Source organism: Camelina sativa, chromosome 1, assembly GCF_000633955.1.
Source record: "Camelina sativa cultivar DH55 chromosome 1, Cs, whole genome shotgun sequence".
In the NCBI taxonomy this organism is placed as follows: Eukaryota; Viridiplantae; Streptophyta; class Magnoliopsida; order Brassicales; family Brassicaceae; genus Camelina; species Camelina sativa.
In genome coordinates this window covers 19,551,080-19,569,738 of record NC_025685.1, presented here as the reverse complement: position 1 = coordinate 19,569,738, position 18,659 = coordinate 19,551,080, and the positions used below count along the sequence as shown (strand labels likewise).

The following is an 18,659-nucleotide window of genomic DNA, read 5'->3' as shown; positions in this document are numbered from 1 at the left end:
CTTTAGCTCTTCAAGAGTTGAATTGGCTTGTAAAATAAGACGTCTCCCATGTTTTTCTTCATCAACAATAAATCTCCATTCACTTTGCCCGATACATCTCCATATACCACATGTTATATAGATTTGCAACATTTTGCAAAATCAACTCTTGAATGAAAGAACACAAAATTTAGGTTTACAAGCGTGAAGAGTGAAAAAAAACTCTCTTAAACCGAAGGTAATCGATTAATAATGTTTTCTAAACTCTCTCAGAACACGTTTTCTAAACTTGTTAGAACATAATCTTAAGAATATATATGATTTCCATAATTTCGGGATTACGTAAATATTTTGTTTCCTTAAATTTAGGATTCAGTTACCTTGTTTAACATAAGTCTAGAATAAGATGTAGAATATATCTTCTAATTTCCGCAGGTCACATGAAAAATGTAGATTTCATATTCTGACTTCTGTAGAATATGTATAAAGTGAAGAAAACAAATTCTAATATTTTTAGAATATAGAGTTATGTGTAGAACATATATTCTAGTTTTTGTAGAACACATATAAATTCCGACATCTACAAGTTTTAGAAGATAAATCTATTCTAAAGATTACAGAACAAGTACAATGCGTAGAATTAGTATACGACCATATTTAGAACATGTATAGCACGTAGAATTCATAATCTAATATCTTTAGAATATATCAAATTAGTAGAATATGTATTCTAAATATTGCAGAAATATTTTTTGTCAATGTTAAAACACATTTTTTTCATCAAAAACACCTTTTGGCAATCTCTTCTTTATATTATTTATTTGTTTTTAGGGAAATAAATTTTTAAAATTGCTTAAAAGTTAGTTTCAATTTTTTTTAAGGATAGTTTAGGCATACTCAATAATGTACTGTAGAAGGCATAATGGGACAAATTGAAGAAAAAAATGTCCTTGTAAATCAATTTTCCCAATAAATAATTCGACTTAAAAAAAACATCTCGGAGAAAGCGGAAAAAGCTCTTGATTTTTAAAATAAATAAAAACTAAATTATGATTAAATGTTAATACATGTCAGAAGCATAAATTATATTCCCAAAATCCCAAAGATATGATGATGAGACATAAATGAATAAGAAATGTGAATTAAGAGCACACATACGTATTTATACATAAGTCTTTTGAGCTAAACAGCTCACAAGACTTGGGGGGAAATATTGGGCCAGTATCCCCCACTTTCAAACCGTAACCGTATTTCAGACTGTAACTGGACCGTATCTAGATTATATCCGTATAAACGGTTAAAAACAGTAACCGTCGACCGTAAATATATGGTTATATTATATTAACTATAACCGTTAATTAACTGTTACCATATCAAAACTGTTGATTCACCGCATTGTTAAACCATAATTTTTTAACTATAACCATTTTTAAAACATAAGAAAATATACTAATAATTATTTATTTAATTGGACTATATGATATAGAAATATGTGCACACCAAAAGAACATATCAGTTAAAAGTAAATAATATCAACCATATCATATAATCAAATAATATCAACCATATTATATTATCAAAAAACTGTAAACATTGGTTAATAAACCGAAACTGTAATAACCATAACCTTCGTCATGCCTAAGCAAGCATGATCCTCTGTCGAATCCCATTACAAATAAAGGGCGCCATGTGTCACCCGAGGTGCCAGAAGGCGAAAGAGCTTAGGAAGAGGAAACGACAGAGCTTAAGAGGATCTGAAGTGCTTGGGGGATTGGCAAGCTGTGAAGAGTTTGATAAGAGGTAGTGAAAAAAGCATAGAGCTAGGAGATGGATCTTAGAGGAGGAAATCAGATATGTAATCTTTGGTGACTAAATATATGTATACTATTAATTGAGGAGTATTCCAGCAGAAAAAAAAATATTTGCAAAAAATTTCATACTTTGCCCCTACGAGCAAACAAAAGAAGAAGAGAAAAAAAAATTTAAGGGCAACAAGGTAAATTAAATTGTATATGGGACGCGGATCTGATCTGTTTGGGATTATGTCATTCGGATCCTAGATATATTATAAGAGGGGGGGTATTGAATTGATCATTTTAAGGATTTTGTAGGATTTTAATATTTTGGAATTTTACTTGATTTGAAGAGTTTTTAGAAGAATTGATTAGCTTTTAAAGTTTTTATATTAAAGATAAAAGTAAATGAAATGTAATTCTATGAGATTCTATTATAAACTTTGGGTGATTTTAGAATATTTCACAAAAAAAAAAAAAAAAGAATTTGACTCCAATCTTTTCAACACATCCAACTAAAATTCTGCCTTTTTCATCAGTTTTGATGCAGAGCACAAATGTAATAACAAACCAACCCAGAAAATTATGAAATTTAGTGAAAATATTAACAACAGCCAAACAAAGACAATGAAAAATGCAGATCACGATTTGGGTCTACAGTTTGAAAGTTACAGCCACTTTTCCAGAACAGATCTGGAATGATAGAACCTGCGAGTAGCCAACTTTGAGACCAATTTCCCATCAAACCGCAAGAAAACAATATAAAATATTTATATCATTGGAAAGATATTGTTCTCACGTTTCTAGAACATCTTTCAGAGCTCAATTCCGAGGTTTGTAGTCCAATAAAACGAAGAAGAAAGAATCAACCCTGAAACAGATAATTATCTTTTAAACCTGAAATCTTTTTCTCACCATTCGTTGGTTTCTCGCTGCAAGTACTAGTAACATCTTTAAGAACCATATGAGATAGGCTCCGTCTTTGATGCATCTTTCTATGAAACTCTTGTGATGAAATTTTTTGCTCTTTGCTTTTTGTTTCAACAGTTTTTTCCCCTTTGTTGATTGTGTGTCTCAAAACAAAAGTATCCAAGCCAAGACAGATGCATACATCAACACAACTCCAAGAGTTCCTATATAAAAAAAAACTGAGCCTCCAAACCTTCTTTACGGCAAAAAGGGTTTTTAATCATAGTTCTCTTTGCGAATCACACCAACAAGATCAAGTCTGCTTCAGAATTCCATCAAGATTAAAAACAGCCAAACCTCATGTGACACCACCAAACTCGAGCTCAAATAACAACCAGAATGATTATTAATAAACTTTTGAGTAGAAACCTCATCTAAGAACTTGACCCTCTTCATATACCAAATAAAAATCAATTCTCAGCTAACTGACGAAAGGGAGGAGTCTTGCTGAAGGAGGCGGCGACATCAGTGTAGAGAAGGAAAGGAGCGGCGACGAGAACAAATCATGAAGAAAAGAACAAGACTGCGAAGCTTCACCATCATCGTCACCCAGTTGAGAGCATCATCAGATCAAGAGAGCCAAATTTCTTTTTTTTTTTTGCCTTTTCATTTTTTTGAGTATGAGTGATTTGGGAGAGAGAGATGAAGAAGAAGAACAAGTGGAAGAAGGAAAACCAGGAGATACCAGTCGATGGTCTCTCTGCAGTCATCCTTCTCTCTCAATTTTTATTTCACAGGAAAATAGGTAAGTTGCAGGTATCCATAGTTTTTCTTTTTGAAATCCATCAAAATTCCAGCTAAAAGGGTATGTTTATCATTCATATTTTTCAACTAAAAAACAACATAAAGTCTCTTAAAATCATTCAAAATAACATTTTAAAAAAAAGTTGTGATGTTTTGAATAAAAGTAGATTTCAAGTTTTATAAATTATTGATTGAATAACAAAGGATTGCGTATTATTTTAAATGATTTTATATGAATGTTAAGTTGAATAACATTGGATTTTGAAAGATTTTTAAAAATCATCAATTAAATAACAAGTGATTTTGGGAATACTTTAAAATCTTTTAGAATGTCAAGATCAATACCTCCCTCTAAGTGTTTCCAAACACTCTCTTCTTCTTCTTTTACTTGTAGGATAAATCAAATAAAAAAAATACATCATAATCATCATAATTGCGGAGGAAATATAAAAATGTCAACTAACAATATGGCATCCCTCATGATCCTCTAGCGTATCATAACAAGAGGCAAAATGAAATCAAATCATTAACTGCATATATTTCAATATAATCACATATATTCTCATTTCAGGCAATCACACCAACCCTTACCTCTTAATTACCATTTGTTCGTACCTCAATAAATAAGTAGATCAATAATCACAACAGAAAACAGAAACAGTTTGATCCAATCCCTATTCTTACTATCCTATATCATATCAAAAACAGAAAATCGTATATTCAATGCAGCGAATATTCTACCTTTCACCCAAAGCCAACATCAACTACTATATAAACCATAGTATAGAACGTCAATATTAAACTCATCACACATACAAACAAACTGAATAGAAAATAGAAAATCACCTTCGTATAAGTCATGGCTGCCACCGATGGTTTCACACATGTTTCCGAACTCAAGGCCTTCAAAACAACATGGAGGATAAGAGTCAAGATAGTTCATACATGGAAGCAATTTACGAGTTATATTAGATCTATCACCAATTTTTAGTCATCAAGGCTGCTAATTGTGGGTGAAGAAAGCTCGCTAACATCAAGCCTTTCAAAACAAGTTGGAAAAGTAAGGTGAAGTTGTCGATAGTGTATAAGGTACAACATAGATAGGAGGGACTAAATTACTGTTTTCTTATTTGTTTGTATCTTATAGGATCTACATAATCAAACTTGTCAAAAAGAACGATTTTGAAGGATGTTACAAACATACATGGTCTTTCCAAACATGGTCGAGAAGCACCATCGATCAAGAGAAAGCAATTAGAAGGAACTGAAAACAATGTGATCTTCCTTCAACAACAAATAAGGTGATAGTTAGTTATGGCAGTACCAAGTTATTTGATCTATATTGTAATCATCAAAGTAACACACATTTGTTGATGTAATGAAGCAGGATCTGCTGCAAATCCAGTTTAGCATCTTTACAAGAATAAAGGGATGTTAGCTTCGTGCTTGCTCATCCAGTAATCCGACTAAAAGAAGACAAACTCATGGAATCTCTACACAATTTAGTCCTCCATCTATTAATAGAAAGCAAGGTAATAAGGATTTGAATAGATATTGAGTAACTGCTGAATACTATCTATACATTATTGTGTGTCTATAGTCATCTAATCATGCATTAGAACTAATATTAAGTCGATTGTCAGGTGTAGCTTCAATATAAAATATTTTATACACCATATAAACAAAACAATGATCTTATTACTTAAGTCAGAAAAACTTTAACTAATAACAACCATTACAATAAGATCTTATGAACACTTAAAATGAAGTCAATTCGAAGAGTTTAACATTATTATGTCATTTTGCACTCAATAAATTCCATTAAACTCAAGGCAATTAACGAATTGGACATGTGTTCAATTAATAATATAGAAACACATCAATGTTTCGGAGTATAAAAACTAAAAGACAATTTACCTTGCTTTTTTTTTGTAGTAGAAGGATCAGAGGCCTCCAAATATTGTACACATGCTAGAGGAAGGGAAGACGAAGCGGTGGATCAAAAGAGGATCACTTTCGTATAGCCATCGACAAAGCGGATCAGATCAAGAACATGAAGCTGGATTGCAAAGAGAAATCAGGTTAAAGGAGTAAGCAGCGCGAGAAGAATCTAACTATAACGCATGTCGATTTAAATTCTCTAGAGATGAGGCAAGGGTAACTTGGTCGTCTTCCGAAGTGAAGCCGCCGGAGAGGAGAGATGATACGAGATTGTTTCTTGGGGACTGATTCACACCAAGAATGCATCGGATCTCGAATTGTAATGGAGGAGATTCCTGAGATGGCGGCGACAATAATGGTAGGTGTCGTGGTGGATTTATAATGGTGAGGAGTAGACGATGAGGTCGTTGAGGACAGAGAAGGTGAGCCGCCGAGAGGTTTGACAGAGGAGAAGTCCATGAGAATTGAGAAGGTGAAGAGAGTGATAAGAAGAAGATGGACAAGACCATTGTGAATCCGTGATTAACTAAGAAGAGTTATAGGGAGAGGAAATGTGTCGTGACGTTTAGTCACTTAATAACACGAAAAACGCTTTTGGGCTAATATGCAAAACAGGCCAACTTAAATGAGTGAACATAATTTGTAAGGTTCAAACAATTATTGAGTAATTAATCCATTCCATTTTTACTATTAATCTTTTATATATAACTTGATGTATTTTAAAATTTTCATATATTCATAACCTAAAGTGTCTATGATATTTTAAGATACATATCTTATTTTCAAAAATTTCAAAATGATATATATTTATATATATATATATATATATATATATATATATATATTTATCAAAGCAATAATTAAATTTTGAAAATTACGTTCCAATTATAAATCCTCTAATTATTTTATCGTTGTCCTAAATTCTAAAAAGTTAAAATTTAATCAAAAAGTTAAATAGATCTATATTTCTTGCCCCGTAATCGAATGTAGTTATATATAGTTTCTTGGTTAGTATCTGCAAATTCAGATGAAAAAAAAAAATCAGAATCCAAATCAAATACCAAATGGTAATCGGAGATGAAAATTGATGTAAACATAGTAACCAAACCGGAGTTAAATTCGATGCCCAAAAAACAATTTGAGTAATCATCTATCTCTCAAATCAAAAATCCAAATTCACATCTTTTTCAATATTTACAAAGGGGATTGAAAACCCAGAAGATATGAAAACAAACGAAAATCAAAGTAACAATTCAGACATAGAACTAAAATATGCAGAATAGGATTACCTCTTAACAGTTTGTGAAATAAGACGCTGGAATCAAACATAAAATAACAAGTCAAAGCAGGAATCTTAACAGTTTGTGAGCTATAATCAGAAATAGAAAGAACAGATCAAAATCTAAACAGTTTTCAATGTTACCTCACTTATCAATTGAAGACGACATCGGAAACTCCAAAAAGACAGATTAATGATGGATCTTACTCTGGGTTTTCCAATTCAAAAATAGGAATTGTCTGATCGATTATCGACTGAATTTGATCTACTTTGTCGACTCGACGTTTGCTTTGGAGATAATTCTTTTTTTTTCACGTTTTTCGTTTGTTTTTGTCTTTTTTTTTGGCCAGCCTATATTATTTTGGGGAAACAAAAAAAAATGTCAATGGGCCTGGACACCATAAAACCCATCAACTATAACATTTTCTATTCAATTTTTGTGGTCCATTAATATTTTCGATCAGAGTCTTTTCTTGAATGATAGTAATATTTTAATTTCAACAAATATTGCAAAATATAACATTAAAAAAAGCAACAAAAAAAAAATCCCCCACGTACGTGCGGGTCACTAACTGGTAGTCACTAAATGTAGTTCAAAAATCCATGTTTCCTTGTATTGGCCCCAGAACTTGAAAGACTTTGCATGTGAGAGTGGAGTGGTATGGTGTGAATTGTGAGCAATGAGTTCTATGATGTGAAAACCCTTGGCTCCTCTCTTTAAAACTCGATACCTCTTCTCTTTTCTACCCACTTGCCTCTGTCCATCCCGTAGAGAAGAGAGAACGAGAATTGGGCTTTGTGAGATCAAGTGAGAGACAAAGTAGAAGAGCTTAGCTTTTTCATGAGAGAAAATGGGGGAGAAGAGCTAGGTTTTTGGTGTATGAAAGAGAGGAGATCGAGCTGTTGGCGTGAGGAGGAAGCCATCATTGACTAGTGTAGCTATTTTCGGTTGGATTGTTTTTTTTTTTTTTTTTAACTTAAAACAAATCAATGATACCGAAATATATTTTATATATATCTTCTACATAACCATTTTATCCATTATGGATGGAAAAAAATGAAGTACATATACGATTGAGCAGATTAGAAAATAAACAATTATACAAGAAAATAAGATTCTAATTAACAATAACCCAGAAAACTTGGTGAAAATATTTACATTTCATCAAAAATAAATATAACATTGCATCAGAAATTTAAGAAAATAAGTTTATTTGTGAAAAGTATTAAAACAAATCACCAATAATTGTTCTCAACTCTCGCTTTAATATGAAATTTATTTGTTTCCTGAATAATTATTTTAGTATTTTTAATGAATTTTAATTATAAATCAAGTTTAATATATTTTTGGTGTTTTAAAACATTTATATAATTATATATTACATTTATTATGTTTTAACCGATATTGCACTCGCTGGTCAACCAGTCGTAAAATTCCCGCAAACGCATTAATTTTAAAACGCTAAATCAGTCATTCAAAACACTTAATAACGCTTGAAACTGCAATTATCCACTTCTGTAATCTCCCGCAACCGCAACCGCAAACACTGCGTCCAAACCGGTCAGGCCTGTAATCTCTTTGTTGAGGACCAGCTTTCCCATACGGTCCAGCTCCCTTTGTGACAGCGTTCTTGCGAGGTGATGTGAAAGTAAACATATTCCATTGAATTTGTGGTTCAACGTCACTAATTAATGCATTACCAACATTCAAAATATTGACCGTTGACCAATATTTTCCAATGTACAATGATTTGGAAACTTTATAATAGCTGACTGTATATTTAAAAAAAAAAAAAATTGGTAAGAAGTAGGTGCAGTTTTATGGAAATTCTAAATGAAAATCAGATTTCAATGAAATTACTTTCAAAAAAGAAAAATAGAGTTTTTTTTACAAAAAAATAAGCGTAACGTAACGTACACAAAAAAAATAATAAATTATTTTTTATATACGTATTAACCGTTGAAGAAGGGAAGAAAAAGTCGTCGTCGTCAGGGTCGCTTGGCTTTGCGTTTTTGGCGGCTAGTCTCAAATCCATCGATTCCAACGGATCATTCATTCTTCTCTCCTTCTCTCTCTCTACAATTATCTTCTTCCCCTTTTTTCTTTTTTTGTTTCTTCATCTTTTTGTCTTCTCTCTCCGACCTCCCACTCCGAGAAACCCATCATATCTCCTCAGAGTTTCTCGGAGCCCCGTCTGAGATCGGGTTTGCTTTTCTTTTTTGTTGTTCTGGATCTGTCTTCGGATAATGTGATGGCAATCGAATAGCACATAACGCCTTTTTGCCCTCGAGAGTGTTTTTTTTTTTGTTTTTTGTTTTTTTGTTTTTTTAACGAATTTTGTAAGATTCGGATGGGGATTTGCTTTAGCGCTGAAGAGCAGTACCAATTCTCTCAACAGCAAAACTATCAGAAGAAGACATCACCAGGTTCTTTCCAATTCTTAAGACAATATTTAGGGCTCTGGTGTTGTTCTATTGGAAAAATACAAATTTGGGTTTCTTAATAATCAAAAAAAAGTTATTGAATTTGGATGAAATTGGGAAACTTTTCAATTTTTTTTTTCTTTAGGTTTCTGGGTAAATTGGGATCATGGTGAAAAAAGTTATTAAATTTGGATGTAATTTGCTGAATTTTTTTTGAATTTATCTTGTTGTGCTGATGATGATGCATTGTGTTGTTTCTGCACTGTATTGGGACAGCAGGGAAAAAAACAGCTGTGTATCTAATGAAGTCAGATTGTCAAGATTCTTCTGTTGGTAAAGTGAGTGCAAGTGGTGGCTTGTCTTTGGCTCCTAAAAACATTAAAGATCTTCAGTCTAATCCAGGATATGAAAATGTTGATATTTTCACCTACGAGGAGATGAAGGTTGCTACTAAGCAGTTCAGGCCAGATTATATTCTTGGTGAAGGAGGTTTCGGAGTGGTCTATAAAGGAGTTATAGATGACTCTGTCAGGGCTGGTTACAAGTCTACCAAAGTTGCCATCAAAGAACTTAATCCAGAGGGCTTCCAGGGAGACCGAGAGTGGCTGGTAAAATTGGTTTCTTTATTCACAAACTTAAAAAGGCACACTAATTAGATATATATATATATATATGTACTTGGGAATGTGATTATTCATTTCTTGTAGGCTGAAGTCAACTATTTAGGACAGCTTAGTCACCCGAATTTGGTCAAGCTCATTGGCTACTGCTGTGAAGATGATCACAGATTATTAGTCTATGAATACATGGCAATGGGGAGCCTTGAGAAACATCTTTTCCGAAGTAAGTTTCCCTTCATCTAAAACGTGAAGATTGAAAATTAAGTATGCCCCTCTTTACTGTACTTGCTAGACTTTTTTTCGTTGAGATTTTGGTTTTAGTTTTTCTTGACATACACTTTCATATTTAATGCCATTCTTGCATTGCATATACTTGTTGAAGATGGAGCATATCTGAGTTTGAGTTATTCCAGTCTTTTAAGTAAAATATTCTTGAAGAAAGAATAAAGGATCATATGAACAAGATATTTTAATACCGACTAAATACATTGTTGAAATATGCTTTGCAAACCAAGCACTTTCTAGTATTCTAAAGAACAGTCAATAGACTGTATGTACCCAATAGTTAACGTAAAAACCACTTACGAAGGAGTAGTTTCAGATGAGGTGGGAGTTAGTAACTGGTAAAATATGAAGAAAAAATAAATGGTTAAAGGTTCGGACGAGCTGTTGTTAGACGTGATGTCAATGTTTCTGACAAAAAAATTAGTATAAATTAAATGACTGTTATAAAAATGGAGTAGTGACGATATGTGTCTTCTTTTGGAATTCACTGGCAGGAGTTGGATGCACTTTGACATGGTCGAAAAGAATGAAGATTGCTCTTGATGCAGCCAAGGGTCTTGCATTTCTACATGGTGCTGAACGCTCCATCATATATCGGGATCTGAAGACAGCAAATATATTGCTAGATGAGGTCAGCTATTGCGTCCTTTGTTTTGAAATTACATAGATTTCTTCAATAGGGGTAGTCTACAAAAGACATGGAGTTGTCACTCAAATAACCTTTCTACTTTTCCAATTTGTCTGCCCCTGAAAGTTGTAATGCTTGTGCAGGGTTACAATGCTAAACTCTCTGACTTTGGACTAGCAAAGGATGGTCCAAGAGGAGATCAAACACATGTCTCAACACGTGTTATGGGGACTTACGGATACGCTGCTCCTGAGTACGTAATGACAGGTCTGTCTTTACTATTTTTTACATATGCATTTGTCATGCATTTAAAATTGGTAAAATAAGATCGATGTCAGCATGGTCAACTGTCAAGTACCTATTGAAATCATAGCTGGTTCTTCTACCAGTGTTAAAAATGACCCTGTTAAAATATAAGCATGCTGATATGGTCACATTAGGTAATCGCTTTGTAAATGGGTCAAAAATTTGATTGTTGTAATAGGACACTTGACATCCAGAAGTGATGTTTATGGATTTGGAGTACTTCTCCTTGAGATGCTCCTTGGGAAGAGGGCGATGGACAAAAGCAGACCTTGCAGGGAGCATAACTTGGTAGAGTGGGCACGACCACTGTTGAATCACAACAAAAAGCTTTTGAGGATCATAGACCCTCGAATGGATGGACAGTATGGCACTAAGGCGTTGATGAAAGTAGCTGGTTTGGCGTACCAATGCCTAAGCCAAAACCCGAAAGGAAGGCCCCTCATGAATCATGTTGTAGAAGTTCTTGAGACTCTCAAGGATGACGGTGATGCTCAAGAGGAGGTCATGACTAACCTCCATAGTAGGGGCAAGTCTGTAACCTTATATGATGCTTCTAGTGATTCCCAAGGCACGAGAGATGGGGATGGACAGAGGAGGAGAAGACCAGAAAGTGGTCGAAGCAAGAGCGAAGCCTCAGTCGACACTGACAAATATGTTTCTGCTCTTTCAGAACCAGATACTACCAAAATTTAAGACTCAAGACAGAAAGAATTGATTTGAGACTGTAAGATAAGAAAGTAGCAGAGTTGGCTTAATGTATAAATAAGTTGAGTCTTCGTTTTGGGATCTGTTTTTTGGGATTACAAATATTAGTGCAATATGCAATTTGATGTTTCTCTGAAATCCAAATGAATTTTTGAAGGCTATCTTTTTTGTTGGCTGTGTGGGTGGAGTAGTAAGTGAAACTTTTATAACACACTTGGTTAATCCAAATGATCTCATTTGTGGTTTGCACGTGGAAAACAAGGGGATGAAGGGTAAGGAACTAAAAAGTTTTCAAAAAAATCCACACTGACAAGTTTTAGTTCCACTACTTGGGAAAAACATCTGCTTGTAGCTAAACATTGTCTTGTTTACTTCAGCACGCCTAATGATCAGGAGCATTTTCCTGCAAAGAAGAAAGATGTCTTTAATTTGAAGTAAAAGTTTTTACTTGCTGCAACAGAACCACACCGGATTTAATAGTGTAACATATTAAAGATTAGAGCTTCTATGAATCTACAATGTTTATGAACATATAAGCAAGTTTTCTGTGCAAGGAGAGATCATAGCTTACCCCATAGTTTACGTAACTTCATTGCTATTTGAGTAACTGCTCTCCTCTCAGCAAGATTTGAAAAGTCCATGCCTGAAGCCTCCTGAATTGCAGACAACATTTGGGCTCTCTTTCTCGCAGATGGAATAAGATAATTAGCTCCGTTTGTAGTGCTCAAGTCAGCGACCTAGTTGAAGGAATAGAGTGGAATTTCAGAAAGATTATTCCAGTAGTATGTAGTGAGAGCAAATCCAGCATGATTTCAACAAACTTACCTGATGCAACCAAGGAAGTATTGAATTCATGAATCTTCGTTCGAGGAGGTATGACAGGAGTATACTGAGAATTTCATTTATGGTCTGCGATGACATACTCTCCAGCACAGGACCGGTTCTGTCAAGAAGCTCGACAAGCGCTAGCTCATCACCAGAAGAAAGCACTTCTATATACTCTGATTCAACAACATCTTCACAGGATACACCTGTCACAGGTTTCCTTGATCCACTCATCACCTCTGCGTAATCTAGTCTTATGCTTTGAATTGAATCAGAAGATGTCCTGGTCTGGATCAATGTTTGTCTCCCCTGTCCAATGTTGTTCCAAATGTCCTCTCTAGAATGTTGTTGACCAGTCTTACCTAAAGGATTACTCCGCGTCTTCTCCATGCCCTGTGATTCATTTAGTCTGCTTCTTCCATGTGTTTTGTTCTCCCTTGTCATCGAGTACTTGGAAGATGATAATGTAGATTGCCGATTGCGGATATCCATAGAAGTTCTTGAAGTGCAACTAGAGAGCCTCGGTGACTGGGTACTACCTTGGTTGTGCTTCACAAAATTGGAGTTTGATATATCTGTATGCAGGACAACGTTCTGAGCTATCCCCTCCACTGCATATTCTAAGCTTGACACCTTGGATTGAAGAACGGAAAAGTTGTTCATTATTCCTTTTGAAAAGGCCTAAAAGTTTAACAGAAGAAGAAAAAGATATGTTAGTTTGTCCTCATGTTTACCAGCCATCTCTTAAGCATAGGATGGTGTAAGACAGTTCAAAAAATCATGCTGAGATATTGAGAGCACGCATCCTGAAGATGAAAAGGTTGAATAGAGCATCGATAAATTTGTAAACTGGGGAAGGACGTTATAGATTGTGACCGGTAATCCACTGACCTGTAGCTGATCTATTAGACGTGACTGTTTATTGTCAATATCTGAGAGTTGTTTACGTACAGAAGCCATTTCATTTGCAATCTGAGCATAGCAGTCATGATTGATTTGAGAGCTTGACACTGTTACAGTAGAGTCAAGACTTGTACGATCTTTCAGCTTGGTTGAGAATGGCTGGTCCTCAGAATAAGTCTCTTCCGCTGCAAAATGCTTACTTGTGATTGCTGGATTTACCATACCACTTGCCCGGAAACTGCTTGATGAAACTGTAGTGGACTTAATATCATCATTTTCATTGATGGCGTCTGTTATATAGCAATCTGCCTTAACCTCCATTGGAATGTACTCATATGTCGCTTCTGGCGTGTTTCTTACTTCTGCAAACGTCTTGGTGATGCAACTGCCCTCTGATTCTTCATTGTGAATATCAACCTTGGAAACAATAGAAGATTCTGGGACTGTAATATCAATATGCCAATTATCTTGTTTAGTCTTTCGAGGGCCGTCATTGTAACGTGCAGGTACTTTCCTGGCAGTAACCGGAACCTCTTTCCTTGCTAAATCCGTTACATATTTGTTAGACGTAGCATCCTTCAATTTCGAGTCAGTGGTACTGAAAAGTTCACTACTCTCTCGAGTTCCATTATAGCTTTCTGCAATTACGAAACAGATAAACAGAAAGAGCATTTATGGAGTCGTCTATGAAGAGAAAAAATGCAAGGATTTGAAGACAAGACCATCATTTATAACTCACCTTTTACAGAGGATCCAGTTTCAGATGGCTCTGGACTATCAGACCCAGGGACACCTTTCCAATATTGTAAGGCAAGGATAACTGAGTCCCTCACTGGTTTCACCTAAAAATAGAAAAGCACAAAGTTAGATGTTTCATTCCAAAAAAAAAGCATCATCTGTAAGAGAGTGAATTTTAGGAAAAGAGTTCGAACTTTATCAAAGCGACATGATTCAAGAGAGCAGATGCAGGAAGCCTTGAGAGGTCCAAGAAACTTTTCACCAGTAGCAGCAATTTCCATAAGTGCTACAGAAGCTGCCTTACGAGTTGTCCAGTCCTTATTTTTAAGGGCATCTTGAAAGCTAGTCATTGCCGAGGACAAAACACTCTTTGCCGTTGCCCCACCAGCCTGGATTAGAGTCAATTGCCCATATTTCGTTATACAAACACATCTAAGAATACCGCTAAAACAAACATGAGAATAGTAGCAGGAGCAGCAAAGACTCAGAAATGAATAAAGAAGTATACATGGTAATTAGAAGTAGCATACCAGGATGATACTTCTGTTAAGCTCAATAACTGCTGGTTTTGCGATGAAATGCGAGTTATTGAGAAGCTTTACCGTCCGCGTTAACATGCGTTGTATAATTGCAACTGGAGCTTCAGGACTACTATCAATAACCCTTGCCAGGCATAACGCCGCACCTGACTGCACACACTTATTCTGATCACCAATGGCTTCGAAAAGCGGTTTCACCAAGGAAACAAAGACCCCATAGTTGTGGTCTTCATAGCAACTCATCTTGGAAGCCAAAACACCCATTGTTTCAATACATGCATCTCTGACAACAGAATCTGGATCCTTGAGCCGCTTAACGATACTGGAGACCATCTTAGCAAGATATGGTCCAACAAGCGCCTCATGAAACCTAGCTAAAGTAGCCATCAACCTGATGCACTCTTTCCGAACAGCACTCTTCTGCTCAGAGTCCGTGTCAAGTATACAAGAGAGAAAACAAGAAATCTTATCCGGTGCCAAATGCTCAACCGTTCTCTCAAGCTCATCAACTCCTCTCTGATGTGTATCTCTATCCGCCAGCTTGTTTAACGCAGTCACAACCTTCTTCTTCAGCTCAAAAATCACCTGTTGTGGATTAGCCTTCATGATTCCTCCTCCTCCTCTCCCTTTAACTTGCATGTTGTTGGTCTTCATAATCCTCCAAAATCTGCTACTTGAATCCTACCTACCTCCTCTCAAACGCAATACCTGAAAGAAAGAACTAGAGTTGAGGCGCAAAAGTATCATCAGAAGACAATATGTAACTGAAGGATTCGGTTTAATAGAAGAAGCAATACTCAACAATAATTAAAAATCCTCACATCTGAATCCATCTAGATATCGCCGAACAAATCAAATATCTCCCTAATTTACTCTAAAATAGGATCAGCGCAAATCTAAAATTGGAAAGAAGAAGAAGATATTAACAAAAAATAACTAAGCGATACGAAACGAACGATTTCTTCATCTCGCATTTTTTATTCGATTCTCCACAGCAAAAAGAAAAAAAAAGTGAAATCAACGAAAAAATAAGGTCAGGAGAGAGAGTAGCGAAACATACTCTGAAGCAGCATCACGAAGATAGTGGTGAGCGAAATGAGTGAGATTAATTCCTGGTGGAGAGAAAAAAATAAAGAGATTCAAAAAGCAGAGAGAGAGCGAGAGAGAGAGAGAGAGTTGGTTTGTTTTCACGGAGCCCCAAGTGTTTTTTTTTTTTGCCCTTTTGAGCAGAGAGGGAGAGACGAAGTTCGAGGTTAAGAGAGAGGCGCGTGTGATACAGATTCCTTTGATTCGCGTGTACTATTTGATTTTGATTTTTGAATCTCGCGCTCGCTTGCTCGCTGCAAGGTTTTTCGAATTTTCTCTTGTGGGGTACACCGAAGATTTGGAAAAATTTTAACACAAAAGAGGAAAAAAAGTTTGACCGCAATAACTAACTTTTTTTTGTTTTGTTTTCTTTTTAACCTGACGCGAGACGCATGTCTCAAAGATTACTGGGCCTTTAATGGGTCCGGCTTTGTTTAATTCCGAATTTTTGTACCCTTTGTTAGTGTAATTTCGTTATAAGGGGGTGTTATTGGTCGAAAGATTTTAGTAGATTTCAATTACTTGTGGATTTTAAAATTCAATAGTTTCCTAATGCATTTAACATGAATTTATTGTCATTCCGAGTGGATTTGAATTGCGTTACTAATGGATTTGAAAGTCATTAGCAGTGGACTTTATTATTTTTTTAGTTAGATAAAAATAAAAATAAATTACCCATAATTATGTTGTTAACCATATCAGATGAAACAAAAACATGCGGTGACAATGTTTTCTGGTCGGTCAATCTGAGTTGGGGATCTGACCGGGGTTTCTTTTTGGCTTATGGCGGTGGATCTCTGCTGGAGATTTTTGTTGTTTGATTCAATCATTAAGAGTTTTGATTTTTCAGATCTGAGATGGAATATCAATTTTTTTGGGTTTCCTTTTTCTGTGATTTCTCTCATGTTCTTCAATCAGATGAAACAAAAACAAGAGGAACAAAAATCTTCAATCAAAATGAAACCAGTGATAGAAGATTTTATGATCCTGAACCTTATTCAAACAAAAAAAAAGGAAAAAAAAACAGTAAAATCGTGTAACACAGTAAATTTGATAGGCAAAATCAGATATGAAGATCTGCAAACTGTGTCAAGCCCCAAAATGAATGATCATGATCGTGTAAACAGTGGTCTTTTGGCCAGAGCCATCTTGTATTTTTTCAATTCTTTCATTAATCTCCTGAATCAATTTTGAAAACAGAGAAAAAGATAGAGATATTGAAATACTTAAAAAATATATTAGATTGTGTTTGTTCATGTTTTTGGAATGAAATACATTGAAATCTAAAATGCCACCGAGTCTAATGAACATTGAATAATAATGTTTTAAACGTATTCTAAAATCCATCAAATAAATACATAATCCAATTAGAGCAGATGTTAATGTACTTTTTCAAATACCTAATTGAATATTCTAAAATACATCAAATTCCTTTAAAATACATTGTTCAATAACACCCCTTAGGGAAAAAATCCAGCGTTACCTGAGCACTTCAAGTTAGTTCGACAGTTGTTGCAGATAGAAAGGGTGTTAGGGAAGCCGCATGAGCCATCATTATCACCGAAAAAGGTAAACCTTAGCTTTTCCGTTGGTTGCTTGTCAGTCAAGAATCATCTCATCATCTGCTTCTGTCAAAACTCAGAAACCCTAATATGTGTTGAAATGTTTTTCTTCTGCTGCAAGTTTCAGATTGTTGCTAGCTGCCAGCCTTCTGCCTTCCAGTTCTCGCCAGCTCATGTCAGGTGAGGGTGTGATCTGCAGAGATATGATGACAAGTTCTACTTTTATACTTCATGATTTCTTTACATAGAATTAGATTTTCTTGCAAACTAGTGATGAAATGTTAATTAGGAATTGGTGATTTGGAAGTGTCACGAATATTATAAGATGTTTGAAATAATATTTTAGGGAAGACAAGTTCATTAAGATTGCTATTGAGAAATGATAATACCATCTTCAGGATGATGAACCAAGGTTTTGGTCTACATTGAATTGACGGGTTCTTTGTAGCTCAATAAAAGGCTGACGGGCCCAGTGGAACTAGATAGGTTCAAAGATCATAGAGATGATCGAACTTTTTATTGTTGTGAAAATCTTGTTGAAGTCAAGAAAGTTTTTGTATGTAGCTTTGCACAAAGTGGCAGAGTAAATGTTTGTTTGAACTTTTTCTATGTGATTGATGATTGTGCTTTGAAGATAGATTCTTTCTTCGTATTTCTAGTAGGCCGAAAGGATCCTCTCACTCAGTAATTCATTACTCACCCCTTCTTTTTCCTTTTCCTAGGTCAGGGTGAGAATCTTGAGTAGCCTCGCAAATCCGTCTCGCTGGTGATGTTTTTTTTTGAGAAATATGGGTTTTATTTTGCTATTTGTTATTTTCTTTGAGGCAAAGATGTTTTTTTTATAGAAAAACTGAGAATCTTTTTTATCATTTTCGTTTATCAAACAGTTTAGTCTAGTTTAAGAAATGGCTAAAACAAGTTATTTTGAAGGTTTATTTTTTTTAAAGAAAGGTTTTCTAGAAATCTTTGAGGCAAATAACTAATTTATTTAACTAAGTAAAGTAGAGAAAATTGGTTTTTGAAAAACAAAATCCAAAAACTATTATAGAATCCAAAAACTAGCGGAGAATATCTCTTTCTCTCGATGCGTCTTTAGGTTTCCGATTTGGTTTTCGATTGCGGTGAGCTTACGATCTGGCGGATCTCGCCTCGAGATTCTGGGGGTTTTTATTTGGTTTCTCTTATCGGTCTCCTCCTGATTTCGGTATTTTGTTTGCGGATTTGAGGCTTCCTGTGTTGGGAATTTCCGGATCTCCATGGGATTGCCTTGGTGATTTGATGGGAAGACAGGTAGGGGATCGAATCCTCTTTGGCGGATTTCACGGTGGGAATT

General features: G+C 35.1%; 2 protein-coding genes and 2 long non-coding RNA genes across 7 annotated transcripts; 1 reads left to right on the top strand and 3 right to left on the bottom strand.

The window, feature by feature from the left end:
• LOC109126005 lies at positions 4,330–6,199 on the bottom strand. 2 transcript variants are annotated; one of them, XR_002033048.1, is made up of 5 exons: positions 5,648–6,199; positions 5,403–5,544; positions 4,851–4,999; positions 4,690–4,769; positions 4,330–4,388 (listed from the first exon to the last, which is right to left on the bottom strand). It is a non-coding gene; the product is annotated as an uncharacterized LOC109126005 (long non-coding RNA). The 2 variants fall into 2 exon arrangements; XR_002033047.1 differs by having other exon boundaries at positions 5,403–6,199.
• Positions 6,287–7,020, bottom strand: LOC109126007. Its single transcript, XR_002033049.1, has 3 exons — positions 6,850–7,020; positions 6,716–6,741; positions 6,287–6,441 (listed from the first exon to the last, which is right to left on the bottom strand). It is a non-coding gene; the product is annotated as an uncharacterized LOC109126007 (long non-coding RNA).
• On the top strand, positions 8,698–11,834 carry LOC109124614 (serine/threonine-protein kinase At5g01020-like). 2 transcript variants are annotated; one of them, XM_010414815.2, is made up of 6 exons: positions 8,698–9,132; positions 9,406–9,737; positions 9,837–9,972; positions 10,529–10,665; positions 10,806–10,929; positions 11,147–11,834. In XM_010414815.2, the coding sequence occupies exons 1-6, from the start codon at positions 9,057–9,059 to the stop codon at positions 11,659–11,661; spliced, it is 1,320 nt and encodes a 439-aa protein (XP_010413117.1). In that variant the 5' UTR covers positions 8,698–9,056; the 3' UTR covers positions 11,662–11,834. The 2 variants fall into 2 exon arrangements, with proteins under 2 accessions (XP_010413117.1, XP_010413118.1); XM_010414816.2 differs by having other exon boundaries at positions 8,699–9,132; positions 9,409–9,737.
• Positions 11,942–15,830, bottom strand: LOC104699501 (microtubule-associated protein TORTIFOLIA1-like). 2 transcript variants are annotated; one of them, XM_010414808.2, is made up of 8 exons: positions 15,739–15,830; positions 14,670–15,399; positions 14,334–14,528; positions 14,141–14,243; positions 13,390–14,039; positions 12,499–13,179; positions 12,245–12,410; positions 11,942–12,076 (listed from the first exon to the last, which is right to left on the bottom strand). In XM_010414808.2, exons 2-8 carry the CDS (start codon positions 15,330–15,332, stop codon positions 12,063–12,065), a joined length of 2,472 nt encoding a protein of 823 aa, XP_010413110.1. In that variant the 5' UTR covers positions 15,333–15,399; positions 15,739–15,830; the 3' UTR covers positions 11,942–12,062. The 2 variants fall into 2 exon arrangements, with proteins under 2 accessions (XP_010413110.1, XP_010413116.1); XM_010414814.2 differs by having other exon boundaries at positions 14,670–15,386.

Excerpts from the sequence above, each read along its gene's own strand:
- LOC104699501 (XM_010414808.2), bottom strand. The coding sequence starts at position 15,332 with ATGAAGACCAACAACATGCAAGTTAAAGGGAGAGGAGGAGGAGGAATC. Across the intron at positions 13,180-13,389 it reads GTCTAATAGATCAGCTACAG|GCCTTTTCAAAAGGAATAAT; the intron begins GTCAGTGGATTA and ends TTAAACTTTTAG. Across the intron at positions 12,411-12,498 it reads TACTTCCTTGGTTGCATCAG|GTCGCTGACTTGAGCACTAC; the intron begins GTAAGTTTGTTG and ends TCCTTCAACTAG.
- LOC109124614 (XM_010414815.2), top strand. The coding sequence starts at position 9,057 with ATGGGGATTTGCTTTAGCGCTGAAGAGCAGTACCAATTCTCTCAACAG. Across the intron at positions 9,133-9,405 it reads TCAGAAGAAGACATCACCAG|CAGGGAAAAAAACAGCTGTG; the intron begins GTTCTTTCCAAT and ends GTATTGGGACAG. Across the intron at positions 9,738-9,836 it reads AGGGAGACCGAGAGTGGCTG|GCTGAAGTCAACTATTTAGG; the intron begins GTAAAATTGGTT and ends CATTTCTTGTAG.